The sequence below is a fragment of the Mus musculus genome, chromosome 19 (genome assembly GCF_000001635.26).
Source record: "Mus musculus strain C57BL/6J chromosome 19, GRCm38.p6 C57BL/6J".
NCBI lineage: Eukaryota > Metazoa > Chordata > Mammalia > Rodentia > Muridae > Mus > Mus musculus.
The window spans coordinates 28256186-28280181 of NC_000085.6; the positions used below are offsets into that span (position 1 = coordinate 28256186).

The 23996-nt window shown below is 44.3% G+C and overlaps 1 protein-coding gene across 4 annotated transcripts in view; it reads right to left on the reverse strand.

Moving 5' to 3' along the window:
* Positions 1-2665: 2665 nt before the first annotated feature.
* Glis3 (GLIS family zinc finger 3) overlaps positions 2666-23996 on the reverse strand; it is a 421415-nt gene continuing 400084 nt past the window's right edge. For 2 of the 4 annotated variants that reach the window (NM_001305671.1, NM_175459.6), the window contains 2 exons: positions 7677-7859; positions 2666-6930 (listed from right to left, as the gene is read on the reverse strand). In NM_001305671.1, the coding sequence (NP_001292600.1) occupies positions 6794-6930; positions 7677-7859 (320 nt within the window). In that variant the 3' untranslated portion in view covers positions 2666-6793. The remainder of the gene's footprint in view (positions 6931-7676; positions 7860-23996) is intronic. The other 2 variants (XM_006526984.4, XM_006526985.4) reach the window with 1 other exon arrangement.

Here is a 23996-nt window from a genome sequence, read left to right on the forward strand (position 1 = left end):
AAGCAAATGACTCTGGATTGGAGAAAATCCATAGTTTTATAAAGTACCAATTTTGCCACAGGCTAGAGATACAAGGAGAAATGTTCACATTTGCCTGTGTAAATTTACTGCAAATTGGCAGTATGTTCTGGAGTTAGGGAGCTAGGCATTATGGGAAAACAGAGGGCTTTGGGGGGCAGAAATGGGGGATGGTGGTGAGGAATTTATGTGCTCCGCAATGGTCAATGATTCCCTGGCTGTGCTACCATGGCTTCCTATGGATGGAAGGCGGGGTCTTGCTTGATGCCTTCTACCACTGGGCTGCATCTCCCTCCCTCATGGGCACCTATTGCTCTTTCCCCTGCAGGTTTTGAGGCAGTTCCAGTTTCTCATAAGCACTGTGGCCTGAGAAAAATGAAGGCATCCATTACTTATAACCTCTCAGCATTTCAGAGGAGAAAGGTTGGCTATGGCTGCCAAGATCCAGCAAATATTTGGTTAGCTTGGAAAGAATGGGCACTCATTTTCCAGTTCGCACAGATTTCTCTATGCCCAGTTTCTTTTATTAAAAATGTTAAGTCCAGAGATAAAGTCGAAAGGCACCAGCTCTCAGCATTCATCTATATCCCAGTGGGGGTGGTGGGGGGGAACAGAACCCAAGATCTAAACAAAGAAAAGCTCACTCAATGGGACTCATAGATTCCCTCTAGGAATAGGACCCTAGGTGCCAGAGAGTATGCTGTAGCTTTCTTTAGATATTTATGGGATGGGCTGGAGATCCTCTCTCAACTGAGGAGGGTCAGTACACTGTGGTCCACAGGCCAAATCCTGATGCTCGCTCTCTGCTCTCGTCGGCACTGCTCTTTCTCCCCTTCCCTCCCTCCCTTCCCCTCTCCCTCCCTCTTTTTTTTTTTTTTTTGTACAATGTATGAATTAAGAGTACTTTAAAAAAATCTTTGGGATGGTTGGACTTTTTTTCTTTAATGATACTGTCTAAAAATGAGGGAGATGTTTCAGATTTGCATGCAGCAATAAATTTTCATGGGAACGCAACCACACCTGTGCATCTGTGCCTCATCACAGCTGCTTTGAACTATGGTGGTAGAGTAGGTGAGACAGACCAGGTAGCCCTCCACATATAAAATATACACCACCCGGCTCTTGGCAGAAGCAGTTTACAGACCCCAGGAGTAGGGGATGAAAGGCTTGGTGTCTGCTGTTATCTGAAGTAAAAACTGTAAAATATACATGCACAGTAAAATAATTATAAAGCAAACACCTGGGTACCCTAGATACTTGGGCAGAGAGATGAATCATTGTCCCTAAGCAGCTCCGTGTCCCAAAAGCCCTTCCCAGAGTCAGGACTTTGGCGAAATACCTTCCTTGCTGTTCTTTGTAGCATGCACTACCACCTAAACAATGTAGTTAAGTTTTGTTTGCTTTAAAGTGGCTATTATAATAAAGCCATCCTGAGCAAGCAGACATTTTGGTGTTTTTCATAATCAAGTTTGGGAGGCTTGTGTGTGTGGCTTTGGTCCTGTCCCCACCCTTTTAGAGTGTCATTCATTACGTCATTCAGGCAAGGCTCACTGGTTCATTTCGCCATCAGCAGGTAATTTGGTCAATTCTAGTTTGGGACAAATATGAATAATACTGTTATGGACATATCCTTGACTTCAGACTTTTGGCAGAGGAATGGCATTGCTGGGACACGGGATCTACATGTCACCATCTAGCTCTCCTACTGCCACACTGTTCTCTTGGGGGATGGAACAAGTGCCATCCACAGCAGCTGGTGTTTAGGGAAACTGAGGAGTTCCTTCATCCTGTCACATGCTTGTCCTCTGAACTCAAGGAACCCAACAAGGTACCCAGCCATTGTGTGGCTTTCCTTAAAGTCATCTTAAGCCATAAAAAGGTGGCAAGCGAGTCAGCTCTGTACAAATGCTTTTCGGAAAGAACATTTCCTTTTGATTTTAAGACAGGATGTAACTATGCAGCCCAGGTTGGCCCCAACTCACAAGCATAACTTTTCTTCCTGAGTGTTTCTTTGGACTGCAGACAGGTGCCAGCCCTCTCTGCCGATAGGGTGAATCTTATTAAGTTCCTGTGCTTGGCTAATAGGCTGGTGGGTGTCAGACTACATTGACCACCATCCCTGATGCAATGGGTATTGATCAGTAGTTCTCAACCTTCTTAAAGCCACGACCCTCTAATACAGTTCATGTTGTAGTGACCCACCAGCCATAAAGGTATTTCATTGCTACTTCATAACTGTAATTTTGCTGCTGTTATGAATCATAAATATCTGATATGCAGGATATCACCCCAGAGGATGAGAGTTACTAGTATAGAGGAGGCACAGTAGAGGAAGGTTCTGGGTAGCCTCCTGAGAGCAGGACACCAGGGCAGCAACCATTGTCCCCACAGGGCACCAGGGATTCTGCCCCTGATCCTTGCTTGGTACTGTGTCTTTCCCCAAAGGGTTTTATGAAAATGGAGTGAAAACCCACCGCTCCCACCACCAGCACGCTGAAAGCCCTGCACCTGGGGCAGCAAGCTCGAGGCATTGCTGAGGCATGATGTAGCACTCCCCTAAAAAAAAAAAAAAAGCACAAATAACCCCCTGCCCCCAGCCCTCAAACACATTTATCCAGTTTGTGAAGTGGATTAATAGAATAACCAATAAAACATGTATAAAAGCTTTAATTAAATGTGATGAAATAAAACTTCATGTTTTATTTATGGACACTCCCAACATGTAAAGGATTCAGGGAGACATTCATTTTTACTGCCATTTCGTCCTCATATCTATAATTAAATCCAGGCTTCAGTTCTGGCCCAAAGCGATGCAGCATTTTAAAGCTGGCCTTGGACACCCCTTCCCCCCCCATCTGCTTTTAATTATAATCACCATCCCCAATACAGAGGAGGCTGGTGACAGAAGAGAACAGAACAATAAGACAAACAAACAAACAACGCCGGTTACCATTGTGTTTTAAGCCGACGCGCTGAAGGAGCGCTTCAGGCGGGAGGGGCAGCCTCGATTTCCAGTTTTATTTTGTGCCAAGTATACAATCCCTTCATTTTACTTTTGACATTAAAAAAAAAAAAAGGACTTCATGAAACAAGACAAAATAACTTATGATTATATGAAACATAACTGTGACAAATCGTAAAACTATACATATTAATAGAAAAAAGTGTACCTAATTCCTTAAAAGATTTACGACAATAAGCACCACATGTGCCCCTACCGTCAAACTGGCCCCATATCCAGTATGATATACGCAGCTCATTTCTCTACATGAGTGGATAGAACAATGTACAAGGGCCTATGTGATTTATGGAAAACAGATTTCCACTCCCCTCCCCCCCCAAAGTGCTTTATGTCAGCAACATTACTGAGGACGCTTCTCTGTCTGTACAAAATAAATCTCTTCATTTGAACACGCGCCATTTTCTCCAATGCGTTTGGTTTTCTCTGTCTCTGTTATTTTATCCATGGCAATAACAACATTGATCTAAACAGTCAAATCAAATCAAACACCAAGTAATACAACTGAGCACTGTCAATACTTCCAGGCAATAGGGGATGGGAAGGGGGTATGAGCTCTGGGACAGGGAGACAGCTTAGCCCTGTTCTAAGCTCGCATTAGTGAGCTAGTACATTTGGCAGATGATCACTTGAGGACACTGGACGTAACCAACACTCTTGTCCGGAGACTTTCTGCTGAGGTCTACCAAATACCTTGTTTTCCACTTAAGAATCACCTGGGTCACGTGGTGGAGACCTGTGTAAGGGACCATATCTCACAGGCCCAGGGAATATTTAAATGGCATTTGTGTGCCCATCAGAGAGTAAATTACAAGTGACGCTTTGAAGTAGTTCCTTTAGGGAGTTATGACAATGGATGAAGGCTATGTCTCTATTCATAATGACCTTTTTATTTTTATGGACTAAAATAATTGTCTTTGGGTTGTGTGTTTTCAGGAGCACTAATCTTTATTGTTTTGAAATTGGAATGACAATTTCCATTTGGATGTTTATGAAAATGGCTACCCATCAGGGCTAAAAGGGTCTAGGAATGGAAGGGAATAATTATGTTTTCAAGCTCTGCTTTCATTGTTTCAAAATACAGATGGAACTGTGAAGGCCAAAGCAAGCCAAGAACACATTCATGCTGAGGAGAAATTCTGGAACCTAACACTCTGAAGGAGCCAGTATGTGTCATGACTCTAGGCCCTGTCCCCAGACCAGTGGCTATTGGGACTATTCTGGAGGGCCTTTGAGGGGCTACATGGGACCTAGCTCTGCTCATGCCTTCTGATAGCAAGAACGTCTCTCTGGGGTAGGTCTGACCTAGTAAGAAGGCCCTGATGACACAGGTTCTCCATGGATCCCTCCTACTTAGGTGACCCAGAAAAGCAGTGTCACATGGAAAGCCACCATGAGTCCAAAGCCTGGCTCCCAGGCCTCATGCCTCCACTACAGGGAGAGATGCCATGCATGGTCTGTACTTCCGTTCCTTGCTATGATTTCTCTTTCCTTAACACATCCATACGGCAGAGTAGAAACGATTGGTTGTAAGACCACGGTGCCTCTCATCTGTTCCTTCCTCATCATCCAAATGAAATGTGCTTGGGGCGCTGTGTAAAAGCTTTAGGATTTAAGAATGGATAGATGCTCCTTTTGAGAGTAGGGTCTCTTTTCTTTTTAGAGGGTGACAGAGGTCAAATGAGGGTTGCCATCAAATAAGCCAGTGTTGGAGTGTGTGTGTTCCTGCTTTGACCAAGTGTGACAGAGGACACAGGAGCTCTGGAAGGGTGGGAGTTTCTAGCAGCCTGAGAGCTTACCTGCTGAGGAAGCCAGACAGGGTTCCTTCCTTAAAGCTCAGAATAACAAAGGGAATTGGAAGTCTTGGGACTTAGAAGCTTGCAAGATAGTTTTCCCCCCAAGAATATGGCCTCTTTGGCAACACTTGACCAACCAATGTGCTGTTAGAGAGTGAGGGGAGGGGAAGGGAGAGAGAGAGAGAGAGAGAGAGAGAGAGAGAGAGAGAGAGAGCGCCCACACTTGGTTCTTCATCTTCCCATTCAGTATGCAGTGCCATCTTGGAAGGAAGCAAGACACGCGGTGGAACTCTTCTAATGTGGGGCCAGGCTCACAGGCCTGCCTATGAGGATACAGTCTCAGGACCCACATCTGACATTGAGCTGTTTAACTGCCTCATTGAAAGAGATACTGAGCCCAGTTTCATGAAGAATTCCGCTTTAGTTCTATTTAAAACAACTTTTTTTAAAGAGGAAAAAAAATCTACAATGTGAGTGGACCAGAATGTTGGAACTGACCAGGTTATTTTGGAGTCTTGGCCTATTTGTGTATCCTTTCCCTTAGGACACGGGGCCTTTTAAAGTGTTTTTCTAAAAATGTCACTAGAAAATGATGTCTTATTTAGGCTCATCACAGTTTTAGGCTCTGTGAAAAATTCTAGGCTTTCAAAGCAGAGTTGCAGAACACTGCCTTCTCAGAACCTTCAGGAGAGTTGATAAAATGTGGCAGATCGTCAGCGTATCTGACCACAATCTGGAAAAAGGGAGAGAGTGTATATGAACATAGAGCAGAGGAGAACATGGCAGATGACAGGATCACCTCAGGGAACTGGGCAGAACCAGAGTGACTGGACAAGAGGTGCCCCGAGTTTGGCTTTCTGAACAAACCCACACATGTGACTCAATGTGACCCCTGTTTTGTCCCAGGCAGAGGAATGGAGCAAAGGCCATGCAAGAACCCTTCAAATGGAAAGGCTTCCAAGATGGAACCGCTGAGCCATCATACATGAGAGGTATTTTTCTTGAGACGGTGCTTTGCTATTTAGCCCTGGCTGGACTGGAACGCACTGTGTAGACCAGGGTAGCTTCAAACTCAGAGTACGTTCTGAGTGCTGGGATTATAGGTGTATACCCCTATAACGCAGCATATGAGGATTCTTGCAATAATCCTGGACGCAGGTGTGAGTGTGTGTGTGTGTGTGTGTGTGCATGTGCGTGTGCGTGTGTTAACTATTCTGTTTCTCTCAGATAACCTTTACTAAACTGCAAAACTATTAACTCTTGCTACAGCTGTGGTAAAATACACGTACCCGGGATTGATTAAAAATGGTAATGACTTCTATCAAAATGAATAAACCTTTAAATATTTTTTCCTTTAAAAGTAGATGTAAATAGCAAGTCTTTAAAGTTCAAAAACAAAGAAGGTTCCTGAATATAAAACCTTATTTTGCCATTGGAGAAGCAACTGAAAAGTAACTAGTTAGCATGGACTATGTAAGACAAATGGTAAAGCCAGAGTTGGAGAGAGTCCAAGGCGTAGCGTGCTTTGGACATGGATTTCCCCCACCGTTCACGGCTGTGCATCACTCTGCCACACGAAAGAGCATGGGCACACTTTGCCACTGGTACCTCGGCTGTCTTCTCCGAGTCTTTAGCAAGGGTCTTCCCGTTCTTGTGCATATTCATTGGTGTCTTTTGAGAGCTGACAGCCTGGAAGTAACAGGCATCCTTAAAGTGAGACTCTAAATTCCCTTTGAAAAGAAACTCCTGCTGGTTACCTGGCCCAGCAAAATGAGAAGATGGAAGAGGTGCAAAAATTTCTGAAAGCCAGGTCTGACTATCCAGTCCTGCCTTCCACAGTCCTAGCAATCCTACTGGCTCCATGGATTTGGTTGATGTTCTTCACACGGCTTGTGAGAGAATGAAAATAAGAGGCGACGAGTTACTCAAAGGTCCCAAATGTGCAGAACCCCGGGAGCTTTCAGCCTTCGGTATACACAGAGGAGAGCTGGCTAGGACAGCGGTCCACAGCACTGAGCTGCAAGAACGTGGGGTCTTCAGGGCCACTGCGAAGAGATTCCCCAAAGAGGCTTGAGGAAGCTGAAGGCAAATCGTACACTGGAAGAGAAAGAACGCAGATAGTCATTCTGGGCACCCTGCAGCCTCAGACACTGGCCAGGGCATCTGTGCCACTTACAGGATGCTGGTGGGAGCGAAGGAGGAAGGAACTGTGGCTTAGGTCTTCTAGGTGTGTCCCTGGGGAACAGAGTGGGAGGAGAGGCTAGCTTGCATGGAGTGGGCTAAAGGCTGTGCCTTAACACAAAATATGCCCTTCGCAGAAGTAAACGTGTTTTAGGGAAGGATAAAGGTGGTCTGAGAAAGGGGACAATGGCAGAGGCATGGGAGAGAATGGGATTCCCAGACCTTAAAGGAAGGAAAGAATATCCCTGAAGAAGGAAACAGAGAAGGCAAAGGAGGGACAGGTAGGATCAGAGAGCGAGTTTATGGCAGGGAAAGGATAAATATGTAGGGAAGAAATGTGTACAGCGTGGAGAACTTGCCTCAGTGCCGTGCCAGGGAAGGGACCTTGAGGGTTGATGAGACTGCACACCATTACCATAGTGTAGCAAGACCATGGCCCAACTCATCACCTGGGTCAGCAATGCCCAAGGGTAGAATGAGAAGGCACACTGGGAGGCTTGCTGTGAGGAGCTGCCACAGCCCAGGGCAGGAATGCTGCCCCCTGTGAGCAAGGTAAAGATGAGAAGCATCTTAGGGGCAGTTCAAGAGGATTCCATACTGCCCCCGCCAGACACAGGAAAAGCAGCTGGTGTCTCATCTCATTGGCTATGCCAGACACCCACCTGTGATGCCTGAGTGTGTTGAGAAGGCTCTGTGGAAAACATCAAAACCGGCTTGACCCATGGACGTGGGGACCAGGCAGTCCTCAAAGGAAGGCACCATACTGCAGGAGCCGCTGGGTGGCACAGTTCTTTGGGAATCAGGATAATGCGGGGGACAGAATGTCTGCAGCTGGCCATAAAATCCTGAAAATATGAACACGGTAATGAGCTATTTGAGGGCAGAAACCATTCCTACCCAGGGAGAATGCCACCGAGTCTGACAATTTGTCAAAATGTCTTTGCATCTTAGAGTACATCTTAGAGTACATGTCTTCTATCTAGGTGTATGTTCAGATGAGCTGTGTTCAAGGCTTGCTGGCTTCTGACCATTTTCAGAAGAATTGCTCTCATCTTAGCCCCTCCCATTAGGATGCACACGCATCTTAACTTCCTTTTTCTTGCATTTCAGTCCATCTTCATGTTTGACAAAGACCCACAGAATGCCCTCAGCCATCCCCACCATAAATACAGACAAACAAAACCCAACATAGACCCATCTATCCATATTTCTGACACGTCCCAATCTCCTCGTGGTTTTCAATAGGTTCATAGTCAGCCACATCTGGACGTACTGGAACCTATGTCACTATTACTGTTGCTGCTCCTTGCAGAAAAAAGGGGAAATTGGAAGGGAGTAAATGATAGGATAAAGACATGAGGAGAGACGTCTCAGCCCTTGAAAAGTCCCACCAACCTGGTGATAATCGTGCTTCATCTCTCCCCTTCACGGCTGCTCTTAGTCAATGGTGTTTTTCTTGCATTCCCCCGTGCTCCTCCCATTTCCCCGTGCTTCTCCCATTTCCACGTGCTCCTCCCATGTGATAACCTCTGTATCTTCCCTGACTCCTTACCTCTCCCCTTTCTCTCTTTGCTACATGACAGTGTGGACCAATGGATTATTTCCTGAGCGTGTGATATGCTTTTAAAAATGTAATAACGCAGTCTCCTCTCCACACTCCACTGACGGGGCCCTGAGGCGCTGCTGCCTTCCGAAGCTGCTCAGCCTCGTGTGTCTCCTCAGCTGTGAAGTAGGAATGGCACTGTCTGCACGGGGCTACTGCACTGACTGAGTCACTGGATAAGGAAGCTTGTTAGTGATGTTTTAGAGTGCTACAGAAATGTCAGTCATTAGGTCCTATTATGATTCTGTTTTAATGAGGATGAGGAGGATATTGGTAGAGGAAACGCCTTACGATTCCTTCTAGAGACACTAGCTGATAGAGAACGTAGAGCCGGTTCACATGACTTTGGAAGCCTGGTGTCTTCCACCATTAGAGGTGTCTTTTCTTAAGACTAGAAAGCTTCAATGGAGACTCTCTCACAGGGGAAAGGTGTGCCCTCTGGTTCTTCTTAGCCCACTTCAAACCATGGGACTTGGGTAATGGGCCCTGGTACTGCTGGATTCAGTCTTCTCTGAAGATTCACTCTTCTCTGCTCATCTGGAGCCTTTAAGCTAGCCAAAGCTTGGTTTGCCTTGGCCAGCTCTACAGCTGCTGCAAATATTACTTAAAATGTGCTCAACTGCTGCCCTAGGAGCTTATGATATAAGACAGAGACAAAAATGCAGATTTACACTCAGGGCACACTCACACTAAAGCATGACCCTTTGTAAATGTACATTATATATAGAATCCAAAGAAAACATCCATGCGAGATTCAGGGGAAGGGAATCCATCATCCCAGCTTAGACTAAGACTATGTCTATGGAAATCCAACATCTAAGCAGAGAGGAACACAGGCAGTGACTTCTGTTTTTGACTCCCAGTAGCTTTTGCATGCTTTTAAACAAGATAGGCAGAGACACGAACAGATTATCCTAAAACAACTGACTGGAGTGAAGGAAGTCAACCTTTAAGCTAACCAAGAAACAGACATTATAACAGTAACACTTCATATTCTATGTATTCTACTGACAAAGTCTCCTTGGGACTGAAGTGTGACTGAAGAAGAAGGCGGCACTCTGCATAATCCTGTAGACACTGGGAAAAGTAGATTCCATATTCCAGATCCTCAGGCAAGCACCTGACTATCTCCAATTAGAAGTAAGTACACCCATGGCTTTAATCTCTTGGCCCAAGAAGTAATCCTGAAAGACTTTGCTGAAGTACATGTTCTGCCAAGACAGTCATTACAACATGAACAATGACAGCACCAGAGGCCAAATGGCCAAGCATCAGAGAGTGGCAGAGCACAGGACACTGTTCTACTGTGATAGCAGAACTGAGCAGCCCTTGACACAGTGCGCACCAGGCATCCTAACAATACCACCCAATGCTGCCTCTTTCTGAAAAGGCAAGAAACAAATGTGAGTATGTTATGAAAGATCTGCTTGTGAAAGTTTAAACATAGGCTAGAGATAGAAAAACACTTTATCTTTGGTTGTCTTTTTTGTTCTATCTATGCCCAGATGTGAACAGTGGTAAAAAGTGCCTGGGTTCAAATCCTCATAGAAATAGATACAAACTGCATAGTCTTGGTCTATGTGTCCTAACATGTAAAATAGTGTTAATGGTGGTGACAGCATCACACTGAGTTATTATAGAAGTTACAGGAGTTAACCTTTATATAGCATATAATTATGTTCTCTATACTTTAATAATGTAATTGTATATGTATTTGCAAAATAGATAAAATTATAAGTGAAATCACTTTGCCATGAAAATATAGTTCTCAAACATAAGATAAATTTGGTTATGGAAAGTTAAATTTTCAAAAAGGCAAGGTGTCCTTAACAAACAAATATAAGAATGAATGTAGCCATAGGCAGTAAATGCTAGCATGGAATTAAGACTGAATTATTGTAATTTTAAAAGCATACCATAAGCTGAAGAAAATGGAACATTATGGGTTCGTTGTTCCCAGACACTGCATGAACTAATGTGTACCACGACTTTTCCCCTCAGTAGGATTCTGAACAAGTCGAAGAGGTTTGAAAGAACCAGAAATTGGATCTGTCGGTTTGGGTCATCCCTTTGACAGATCTTGACTCTGGGTCCCTCTAGACAAGCACATGAAAAAGCACCACGGGTGCATCAAGAAGAAATAATTACCACGGTCTATCGGAATGTAATGTCTCCTTACTGAGCACAACAGACATTTGCTCTCTATAGCCCTATGCTAGCTCTGTTCAAATTTGTCACCCATAAATCCCCTTGTATTACTCCTTAGTGTAACATTACCCTTCCAGGAAGAGAAGACATTTGTCACTGGGCTCCCGTGGCTCTCCAAAGAGGAACATCAATCACTCAGGTGCAACGACAGAGACACTCGCTGGCCTTTACGAAAACTAATTCACTCTTTTTCCTATCTCCCTTCTTGCTTCTGAGAGGAAGCAGAAATGTCATATGCTTCAATCTGTGTTCTGGTATAGTGATGTGGATAAGTTTAAAAGGCTTGTGATACAGCAAAATATCCCCAGTGATAATTCCACATAGGACTCTAGGCTTTATCTCCCACTTGGGACGTAAGGAAGGAGCAAAGAAGAATATGAGTCCTGCCTGGGGACTTGAGAACCTATCAAAACCCAGAATGTCCCTACAAGCATGTTTAACTACTAATAGTACTCTAATAGTTAACCCAGGGAAGGAGGTGCCCCTTCATTAACGGTGAATGAAGCAAAATGAGGCAAGATATTAACACATTTTGTGAGTATAACACCTAGAAGTGATGGCAAGGTCAGCCAATCAGTCAGTCAGTCAGTCAGTCAGTCAGTCAGTCAGTCAGCTGTGCTAATCAAGTGCCGGGTCAGGTACTGCTGGAGAGACCAAAGAAACAGAAGATAGTAGCTGTCCTTGTGGACTGAAAACAGAGTTGGAGCAGAGACACAAACCAACATAAGCTGACAAGAACCGCTATCTAACACAGGTACTTACAGATACCACCCCTCCTTTTTACAAGTTACTTCACTTCCATGAACGGGAAGGGCAGATGCAGAAGTCATCTTTTACCTACACTGAAACTTCTAAAAGGTCAAGGAGGTTCCTCCCTTATCCTAGTCTCAATTTTGGCAAGTTTATTTTTTCTTTTTAATTATAGAAAGATTTGGGGCTGTAGTGGCTATTCCTGGTTGTCAACTTGACTATATTTGGAATGAACTACAATCCAGATTGGAAGGCTCACCAGTGACCCTTATCTGGAGGCTTGGAGATAGAAGTTAAATCTTCTAGTTCAAGGTCATCTGGGATTAAAGGTGTGGTGGAACACACCTTTAATATGGGCTACACCTTCTGCTGGAGACAATATAAGGACATTGGAAGAAGGGAGTCTTGCTCTTGCTCCCTCACCTGCTTGCCGTGTGGGATTGAGTAACTGCTAGATCCTTGGACTTTCATTCACGCTACTACTGAACCATTGTTGGGAATTGGACTGCGTCAATAAATTCCTTTATTATATAGAGACTATCCATAAGTTCTGTGACTCTAGAGAACCCTAACTAATACAGGGGCTAATTGTAACAACAATGTAGGCTGGTTTAAACAATGAATGAAAGAATTATCTTTATTTACATAGTTGACAAGTGGCCAGATATATGCCTTCACAACTTTGAATTATACACACACACACACACACACACACATTTACTGTCCTATTTTATTGTCTGTCAATTTCTTCATGCATCACTGCAATCTGCTCCTAAAAGTCTTTTTCCAAACTTTGTCCAATGAAGTAAGGGAATTCTGGGGCAGTGCTACCCAACAGGACCTTCCATGGGGATGGTAGCGTTTGTCTGCACTGTCCAACATAGTAGTTACATGCAGCTATCAAGCATTCAAATTGTAGGAGGCCAACTTCTACTGAGTTTTAATTAATTCACACTTAAACAGTCACACATGGTTCTCAGTACTATACAAGGCAGGGTAACTCTAGATCAATCCAGAGTCCCAGCTTAACCAGGCATGTTTCAGCAATGTTCCCAATTAAATTCTTGGAAAGAAAGAAAGAAAGAAAGAAAGAAAGAAAGAAAGAAAGAGAGAGAGAGAGAGAGAGAGAGAGAGAGAGAGAGAGAGAGAGAGAGAGGAAGGAAGGAAGGAAGGAAGGAAGGAAGGAAGGAAGGAAGGAAGACCACAGAGTCATCTAAGGGTTGAAATTAAAACCAGATAAATTATTTTAGTTTCTTGGCCTCTGAGATAGTAAGCATATTAGACTTTTACATCTAGTTATTTTTTATGTATTTCTCATGTCAGCCTTGTGGGAAGGAATCAAAGCATAAATACGTAAGTAAACAACAATCACTCTGCTCCCTTCACTCAGAAAGTGAAGTACTGCAATAGGCTAAACTACCAGGGTGCTCACCCTCCTTTCCATTCTGGAAAGCCACAGCAGCAGAGGGTAACCTGTGTGACGTCCTTTGTGTGCTGTATACTCTGGACTCCCCACACCATGCACACAGGAATGGGAACACCACAGGTAGGTGTCCAATCTTTGAACCACATGATGGTGAAGCAGCTACAGAGAAGGCTCCACCTAGCTATGCGCAGGGGTGGATAAAGAGTCACACAGGCAGAGTACACCTAGCAAAGATACCAAGTCATACGTACACTGTATCTGTTTGCACACAGGTTGGCTAAGCAAAGTTCCTGTGCTCCCGCATCATGATGCTAGGAACAGCCAGGAATGGTGCTGGCTGCTTCAGACAACCGTTCTCATTTACAAACCTCAACTTTATAATAGAAATAAGAGGGTGAACGAGACATTGCTCTCTTCTCTGCTCTGTACCCAATAGGAAGAACGAAAAGCTAAACATCATGTTCTAACATGGTCCCTCTGTCTGACCTTGCCCAGGTCTAAGTGGAAGGCTCGTCCCAGCTCTCCTGAGGTTCAGTTACAGTGAAGACAGACCCTCCTGCTGACAGTGCTGAGCAGCCCATGCCTGGATGGAAGACTCAGCAATGCAACGCCGTGATGAAGCTCTGGGTTTTCGGTATTTTTTTCGTAGTCAAGGAAAGGAGAATATAGATCTGTGATTGTTAGGACCCCTTATTTATATTGATTGATTGATTGTGATTATAATTTTGTGCACTACTTTAGGAAGTGCAGAATTTTTTACTTAGTTCTATGATTCTTGCATATGTAAGATGGAGATGAGCCCAAGTGATAGGCTGTGGGAGGAGGCCTTTCAGAGTCCCAGAGACAGGCATACACAGAGGAAATATACACCTCAATTCTCGTTGGCACTTGGGATTTGTTTGTCCATCACACCAAGGGCTCTTTGTAGATTGGCCTGGAGATCTCTGATCTTCTGCCCTTGAGAAGTATTCAAATGTCTCCCTCCTACCAGCCAGGTCTTAGGGAAGAAAAGGGATTTACCCGAGAACCACCTTTATGTTCCACAAAGTCTTGCTGTTGATCTAAACTGCCTTGAGAAACAGTCTCAACAAATGATAAATGCATGCCTCTCTATTAGCAGCTCTCCTTCACATACTTTTCTCCAAAGAAAACAAAACAACAAAACCATGTTCTGTGAAAACAGGGACCTCATCCAATTTGTCACTGTCCAGAGAACTCTTCTATAGCAAGTGCTGTACAGCAGAGTCAGACATTTGTGTGATGTGACACCTGTGTTACTTTAACTGTGGGGCAATGGATGGAGATGCACTTTGGTTTCCCCTAAAATCATTGCACTAACAGATACGTGGCAGTCCTCACCTCTGCACACGAGGGAGCATCATCTTTGTGGTCACCTAACTACTGTGCAGTCTTCAATTTCACTCAGCATTGGACTACAGAGTCAGGCAAAACAGGGGAAGGCTTGCTGTACCCAGAGATGCAGAGCACAGAAGAGACAAAAACGGCCACGGAAAGAAAAGGAGGCCCACCCCTCTATGCACTCTGGAGATGAGGAGCATCCTTCAGTTAAGGGGGTCCTCCCTGGTGGGTCCTCCTCAAGTTATAGCTCAAGGTCACTAACAGGAGATTGGGAATCTCCACATGAATATATGGTAAAAACATGTTCTAGCTACTTTTCTATTTCTGCGATAAAGAGCATAAGCAAAAAGCAATATGGAGAGGAAAGGGATTATTTTATCTTCTCGCAGGTTCATCACTTAGGAAGGCAGGGCTGGAACTCAGGGCAGGGACTGGAGTGGAGACCACACAGGACCACTGCTTCCTTGCTTGCTCACTCTGGTTTGCTTGGCTACTTTCCTTTATATAATTAGGGCCATTGACCCAGGGATAGTACCACTGACAGTAGACTGGGGACTCCTCCATCAATTAGCAATCAATGAAGAAAATGCACCACTGGTCACCAGGATGCAGCGAATCTCTCAATTGGGTTTCCTCTTTCCGGGTGTGTCAAGTTTGTGTAAGGTTGACAATAACTAGCGCAGGTCATCTCTGAACAAACAAGTGTTGATGGAAAACAAGAGAAAGGGATGAGAGGACAAGACAGACAGACAGACAGGCAGGCAGGCAGACAGAGAGTATCCACATTATGGCTATGATTCTCTTAGGAAGCGAGACCTTCCTTCTTTGAATACCTTTACATTACAGAGGCCAATGAGAAAGGGGGATTATTAATAGGCAAGCAGCCTGTAAAACACCATCAGTTTATAGTTTGGAGGCAATGCATTATTATACTGATTCCATGCACTCCAGTTTTGCTCAGAAAGTAGCCTGGGGGAACTAAACATCCACCCTTTGTCCAATGCCTTAATGTCAAGACACCCTAAAGACCCCTTCACACATCACCACTTGGTGCTTCTTCTCTGGATCTAGCTAGCTGAGACACATGGCATGGCAGCAGAGGATGGCCTAAGACTTTTTAACTGGTATCTGGTTCACTTGATACCATGTGAATAAAATAGGAAACTCTTCCAACTATACTAGTATTTCTAAATAGCCAGACATTTGGAATTATTTATTAGTCTAGCCTTACCTGAATGCAAATCAGCAACTGAACTGAAATAGGCATTATATAACTGTCTACTAAGTCAAGGGCTCCCTCAATGGCAGTTCCTACTTATAGAAATCTCAAAAGAATAGTTTGCTTAGTGCTATACCACCCACTTGAACAACTGCTCTAAAGAAGCCAAGGGTCTAGTATTTGTTGGTTCAGAGCCAAGTGCCGACCTAGCGGTTTTACATAGACATACTGACCACAGTGTTTCAGACAAGTTGTATTGTCCCCAGCTTACTGAAAAAGAAATAGCCACATTAGAGTAGTTCATGACAACCTTCAGAGTCACCAAATTTCAGAACCAAGATTCTAATCTTGGCCTAGTTGCTGATGTAGTTCATGGAAAATGCTGGTGCCTGAGCACAGACCACATCTGCCCGTGGTTCTTCTCCTAAGGCCCATAAGCACCGCAGACTCAGTGGTACACAGACCTTCAGCAGTACAAGACAAGGGTGGCAGAGAATGAAGGGTTAATTAATTTGTTTCTCTCTTTCCACAAAGGCCATTCTGGCTTTCTATAGATAGCACTTAGGCCATGCTGTATGCATGGAACCTCTCAGGACGGGAAGGGAAGAGGGTAGAGACTGTCCGGCTCAGATGATGAACCCTTCTGCCTTGGATGGGGGCAGAGGAGGATGGTCAGGGGACCCCTGGAGAATGAGGCCGGAGCTTCTCAAAGTGGATGCCAGAGGCACTAATTCCACCTAGGCATAACTCACATGCTCCTGGGCTCTAAGGAAGACCCGGGGAAGCAGGGCTGCTGGATAAAGGGCCGGAACCCAGTGCTTAATGAGAGGCATCTTACACATCATCTGGACAGCTCTAACACCAGCGTGAACTGATTTTTCCAAAACATTCAAGATCACAATAATCTCAATGGCCTGAATTCCATCTGAAATGGGAAAAGAGAGTTCTTCAGGGGGCATCTTCTCTCCTTGAGCCAGAGCGTCTTTACTGCTGGACTTTGCCGGCTGAAAGTGACCTTGAATTACATGGCCAGTAGGCATCAGTCAGAGGATTTACCTGGATCCTTCCTCCAGTCAGTTCTGGCCATGATGAAAGTATGGGACCTTGTAAGAAGAAGGCAGAGTCGTCTTCCTATTGCCACCGCTACAATAATCCCGTGACTTAGATTTCTATTGCCAAGCTGCAAACACAGCCCTGAATTACACCTGCTTTGCTAACTAGATGACTTCTTATTTCTTTGATTCCCAAACTCCTATCCAAGGGTAAGGTGGAATCTTGGCTCAGGGTAATGAGCATGGAAAACTGTCTCTGGGTCTGCAGTAAGTGAGTGACAGTCCTTCTGAAACCTCACAAATGTCCTTGGATCCCAGGATATTTCTCATCTTCTTCCACTGGCCACCAGAGAATTTGACTCTGTGTACTCTCAAAACCCAAGGACACTGACTGCCAGTGAGCATGACCCAACTTGACATCTGCCATCCCTGCTCCACCTTTGGCTCTGAGCCAACATCTTCCCACTGCCATTTTGGGGAGTTAACTCTGATGAGCGCATCCACTTGACAGAGACCTTCCTCTCTTACTTAATCCCATCCCACTGCACATCACACAATATGCATCTGGAAGTGTGTAATGCCCTACAGGGAACAAAAAGGTTACATCATTCTTTGGGCAGGAAATTTTCTCCCACTATTGAACTCAAATTCTCTCTAAATTGTCAAGGAACACAATTATTAATTAATATAGTAGTATAACATAGTATGATACAATATAATAACATACAACAGATACAAACTCAAAAACCATGGACTTTTGTGCTTTCCCCCCTTCCAATATTACAGGTTTAGTAGTCAGAATAGGACCTGCTACATAACAGGAAATAACTATGTGAGCATGATGAGTGAACAAGACCATGGCAGTAGCCATTGGGGAAAATATTGATGGTGAGAAGGAACTGAGGTGGGGGATTATCAGCAACCTTGCACATGGTGGTATGGAAATCTGAGGAAATACTGGGAATTCACTTTCTATCAGGGACTTTTTCTTAAGTGGGGGAAAATTAACTGTGATAAAACATACTTTGGTCTGCTTGATACCTGTTGTTGTGATCAAACACTCTGACAAATTCAACTTGGGAGACAAGTTATGCTTCCAGGTCACAGTTCATCACTGAGGGGAGTCAAAGAAAGAGCCTGAGGCAGGTCCTGTTTGCTGGTTCCCACAATACTCCAGCCCTGGGGAACCAACTCACAGTCAAGGAAGTACAGCAGAAACCATGGCGCTTGTTTCTCCCTGGCTCACTTGCTGACTTATATACAGCTAGCGTTCATAGATAGCCCAGGATTACCTGCCTAGGAGTTGTGCCACCCAGCGTGGGCCTGGCTCTCCTACAGTAATCAACAATTGAGATGATACCCCACAGACATGCCCACAGGAAAAATCTCATCTGGACAATCCTTTAACTGAGACTCCCTGACTCCCTCCTTGGGTGACTGTCAGCTGTGTCAAGCTGACATTTAAAGCTAACTGAGACAGGCTCTATACAGCAAACCCGGATGGTTTTGTTGTTCTGAATCACTATTTGACCCTGATGCCAGACAGACCATTAAACCTGAAGACAGACAGAGAAGTGGCTAGGAGAACTAAGGGTTAACAGTATACATGATTATAATGAAGAACAGTTTCTATGTAGTTCATGGCAACCTGGCAATGATGTAAGAGTAAGATTTAAGCACACAGGTTAATATAAATGTAGGTATTCCTATACATGCTTGCTGAGAAACTGCTGTGTCAGGCCTGATCTACAGATGCAAAGGACCTTGGGTAATTATGGGACCGATTCAGAACTCCTGAGTCATGTTGCCATGATGAAGAGACACGTGAGAACTTGCTTTGGGATGTGTGATATGAGGTTGGGGTTGGTGAAGAAATGCAGAAAGGGAGGGGCTGGTGGTTACACTCAAATGAGCTAGAAGACATGGCTCAATGTTTCCACATCACCAGAATTGTGACTTCTGAGGTACAGTTCCTGAAGGCCTTGCAAAAAGAATGAAATAGAGGGTTTAGTCAGGACAATTTGGTTAGATTAGAGAAGAAGAATTCCTGCAATCCAAAAGACCTACCAATTGTAAGAAAACCAACAAGAACTTCTACAGCAACTAGGATGGTTTTGTAATGCAGTGCTGAGCAGAAATGAGCCAAACTGGGGGTGGGAAAGAGGCTGGCCACGCCATGTACAGGATGAAAGCGCCTGCTCCTCGATTTTATCGACACAGTGACCTCACTACCAGTAACTCAGATTCCCCATTTGTGTGTTCTCATTTGTTAACTTGAAGGGGTCTCTAGCCATAGCTCTCTACATATTTATTCTAAACTACGAATTGTTTATCACACACACAAAAGAAAATTCCAGCTAAAATCCACATAGTGCAGATTGCCACTCACGTGTCCATCCTTGTGGAATTCAGCAGAGCCCCTAGAATAGAGTGATGAGGAAAAATAGTTCTTCTTTTTCAAAATTCTATTCACAAGAGACTGTATTTCATGAGTTTCAAGTGTAAGAAAGGATATTTCCTTCTGAAAACCTGTTATTAACTTCCTCCAGATAATGAAAAACCACTTTATCTAGAACATTTACCGTGGGCACTTTAAAATTTTGCGATGGGTACGTCACAAAAGCCAATGGAATGAAAAAAAAATTTCTAGACATTTCTTTCTCTTCAATAAACTTTTGAGATTCTTGAAACTCAATTTCCAATTAAAACACACACACACACACACACACACACACACACACACACACACACACACACACACACAACACATTCACACAACCAAAATGCTTCCCTGCAAGTGGTACAGCTTGACTGATGGGCGAATGAGCAGGCAGGCAGCTGAAACGGCACAGGTGCCCCAAGTCGCTGTTTCTGTCATCGATTCCCTATTATTAAAACTTCCCTTAGTGATCAGCAGTGACGTGAAAAGGTGTGCAGTCATGCTACTGAGCAAAGGAAAAATTAAAGCAGGTTGCCTGGCTTGGCTGTCCAGATCGACAACCATTAAAATAACATCTCTTGGAGAGCAACAGGACTGCCACGTCTGCTGGTTAAGATGTCAACCTGGAAGAGTCTCAAGAAGCCAACCGCGGAAACACCCTTCTACCTCCAGAGTGTATACACTGCAGCCCAGAAAGTTTTCTCCAGAAACATTTCCTGAGAAAGTCTGTAAGGAGACTGTGTACTGCTTTAAACACTCAGGCATGTCTGTATATAAGTTAAAGGAGCAGGACAGGCCTATGAACAGAACGACTTGGCATACAGAATGTGTTGGACGGTCATTGAAGGCTGGTTGTTGAAACCCAAGTTTGCAGAGGCTATCTCCTCCAATCCGAGAGGCCTCCTCCTCCTCTTCTCTCCCTATTCATTTGTATGTATTAAAAAAATATTTGTTAAGCATTTACCCTACAAAAAGAACCATGGGAAGATATGCTATCTGCCTTGTATAAACTTGGGATTTAGTGACTTAGTCATGTTAGTATTCTTACTGACCAAACACAGTATGTTAATCTAGTAGATTTAATCCATGTGGCCAGGTGTGTGCTCATACATACTTCTGTGTGCCAGAGCTCCAAGTATGCGTGTCTCAGACGGAGGGTCCTCCCTGTTTGGTTTTATAATCTACCCGTCAGAAAGCATTTCTGACTCAAGATGACCACCTTAAATCCCCCACCTCCCCCAGCCCCAAATCTGTGGTGTTGAAACACTGACTGAGCCCCCACATACACACCTAAATTTAACTTTTTGTTTTTGTAGAGTTAGCACACTGTCAGAATTTATCAAGTACTACTTATGTAAAACTGTGCTTGGGGTAACTGTATAGTAATTAAGTGTATAAGAGTAATTAAGGACTTCCGTAACTCTAATTATCAATCCTTAGTACTCTACAGGCCTTAAGAATACCAGAGCTGATACTGAAAAAGACGCCTGATTATGGTTGCTGGTGACATCAGAGTGAGTTTCTCAGTGAAGTTGATGACATTTGACTTCCAATCATTTACGTGTGTCTCCCTGGCATTTAAGAGTTATGACATGCTCACACTCAACTTAAGCAATACGATTTCTAGACTATTCTTTTGCAACCTCACATATGTAGCTGTGACTTTCCCATGGAGGGGGAGTATGTTTCCTTGTCTTTTGAAAACTGCCTTGAAAGTTAACCTTTAAGGATTTAACATTCTAAATCTCTAGCAATGAGATCGGTCATGGCAATAACGCAAAGAACTCTTTCCTGGGAAGGGCCACTGTGCACTGTGGTCAGTAATCAGCCAATGAAGAAGAGTTGCACTGCGCTCCTACCTGCCACAGCATTCTCATTTACACAAGAGTGTGATTTCCAGAGCTGGAAAGCTATGTTGGTTAGAACAGTCCATTCACAATGTGTTTTGTTCTCTGAGGCCTGTCTGTAGCTGGAGTCCCTTTGTTCCCCCTGCACTCAATCTGAACTGGGTTGACAAGCTTACAGCTTCATACTGAGATAGGAAAATGCCACTGTTGTCTGGACACTGTCTGGCTACCTTCTTTGGGGGCCCCACAGACAGGGCATATTTTAAATTATGAAAAACACAGCTCATAAACCCCAGGGGCTGTGACCAAAAGCAAAGGCCCCTACTTCCCACCGCTACTGTGTTGGCATCAAATGGCCTCATGGTGTTTTCCTAATGAAACCAAATAACTGGACCATGGATGATGGGACACTGGCAACTGGAAACTCCAAAGGAGCGAAAGATAAGAGGGAGCAGCGGATGCCTGAGAGGCCCCCAAGAGGTTGGAGGAGATGGGTAAGAATCTGGGGTGAGCCCTTCAAATAGTGACTGATTTCTTTCCAAGAGGCAGAATAAATGTATCTGTGTGCCAGCTATGCACAACTGTCCATTTTATAGATTAGAAAAGCATTGGGGGGGAATGTGAGGCAGATTCCCACTGTGTGTGTGTATCTGTTTGTGTGTCTCTGTGTGTGTCTGTCTGTCTGTGTGTATGTCCACTGTGTGTGTGTGTGTGTGTATGTCCACTGTGTGTGTGTGTATCTGTTTGTGTGTCTGTGTGTGTGTGTGTCTGTGTGTGTGCATCTGTGTGTGTGTGTGTATGTCCACTGTGTGTGTGTATCTGTTTGTGTGTCTGTGTGTGTATGTCCACTGTGTGTGTGTATCTGTTTGTGTGTCTGTGTGTGTATGTCCACTGTGTGTGTGTATCTGTTTGTGTGTGTGTGTGTGTGTGTGTGTCTGTATGTCCACTGTGTGTGTGTGTGTATGTCTGTGTGCGTGTGCGTGTATCTGTTTGTGTGTCTGTGTGTCTCTGTGTGTGTGTGTGTCTCTGTGTGTGTGTCCAATAAACTCAGCTTGGGCTACATTTGTTTTCTGTCTTCTTCTCTTCCTGAAGCTACCATAAGATATATAGAAATAAACATTCCTGAGGAGACCAGGATAATGGGGGAGTAACAAAGTAGAAGATGGTACAAGAGGACCTCTTGGCTCAACTGAGCTGTCCCTTTACCCAGCATGCTCTTGCATAGGCCATCTTGTCATATAAAAACGGTGAACCTGGGCCCAGAGCTGTTGCTACTACACCACTATAAATAAACTCTGGAGGCTCATACTCTGTACAAACGCTTATGTGAAACAGCTCGGTCTTCATGAAACCAGTTCTGACCAGCACACTCAAATCCAAGAACCAGTGGTAACACACCATACAAAAGGAAGTTGGGTGGTCAGTTCAATGTGACTGTCAGTTTCTGAGTGGTTATCAAAAAATCCACAAAAATGGTCAAGAGTGCATAGCTCGTTTAGTAAAATATTTGCAATAAAAGTATGAGGATCCAAATGTGGATTTCTGGTATCTACATTTAAAGAAAAACAGAGGTGCTGCTGTGCACATCTGTAACCACATGTGTTGTGGGGTACAGAAGCAGCTGGAACCCAGAAATGATCAGCTGGCTAGCTTTGCCTATTGTGAGCACTGGATCTTGTGAGACTCCCTGTCTTAAAAGGTAATGTGAAAGGCAGTCCTCTAGCTTCTATATGTACATATACCTAAAAACACATGTGCACATAGCCTCAGGAAACACACCCACATATATACAAGCATATACCACACAGATACAGGCACAGGTGTACACACACACACACACACACACACACACACACACACACACACACTCACACACACAGGGAAAACCATAAGGGAGTAGGACACACAGGCTGTGTCTGCTGTGTGAGAGGGAGAGCCAGAAGCTGAGGCTTGTGCGCGCCTAGGTATGCAGTGTCTTGAGCAGGAACCCCCGGGGTTGTGTTCACTTCTAATTTTCTTAAGAAAGCACAGAGGACTTCTGCCTGCTGCAGTATCTACTCTCATGTCTCTCTGTTTCTTCTTTGCTTCTCCATCCTTCTCTCTCTGGAATGACTGTGAACATGAACACAGACACACACAGACACACACACAGACACACTTCTACATGAGTTCTCTATCATGCCTCCAATTTCCCAGTTGCGTTTGAGAAATGAGAACCCACTTCCAATGACTGGCTTGAGGGCCCCAAACAGTGCCATCTTGTCCTGACAGTGAGGAGCTTAGGTTTGCTGCCTATCTGTAGCCACCCTCTGCACGGGGTGACTGCGCTGAGTGGGACACATTGTTCTTTTCTGAGCCCACCTTGTTGACCTGAACCCTCTTCCCTGCGTTGGGCTTAACCCGTGCAGCCAGCAGGATGCCAGCTCCCAGGGTCTCTCTTCTCTGCACGCTCCACCCTGACATTTATGGCCTTTCTTGTGCCCTCCTCAGGAGGGAATGCATTCCCCTATATCTATCCTGTGAACTATTCATCTTCAAACTCCTTTTCAGGTATGATCTCTATAAATCCTTTGATAACATCTTCCCTATAATGCATCTCGTTCCCTTTCCCCTTTCAACCACTGCAGCATGGCAGCCATTAAATGACATTCTCGTTGCCTAGTACTTAGAGAGTGACCAACAAACACCCGATGAACTGGACTTGGCCTCTCCGTGATGCACCGAGAAGCAGGAAGACTGTGAAAATGCTCTTCTAGGAATTCCCATGGCATTTGAACAAGGAGCAGTGAATAGGGCATTTAAAAAGAAATTATCCATTAGCACCATAACAAAATGTACAAATATCAGCTCTCAGGCAACTAATCCAGGCGAAATTCTGAAGCTTGCCTGGGCAAGAGAATTGGCCTAACGAGAGAAAAGAACAGGCTTACAAGGTTGGGAAGATTGTCCTTATGTTGACATCTAAAGGAAAAGCTCAGCTGTCCGGAGAAGTTGCCTTAGAGATCTCTCCCAAACAGAGACTGGAAAATTCTATCAACAGTCAAAACGTTAAGAAGAAAGGACACCGTATCCTCTTTA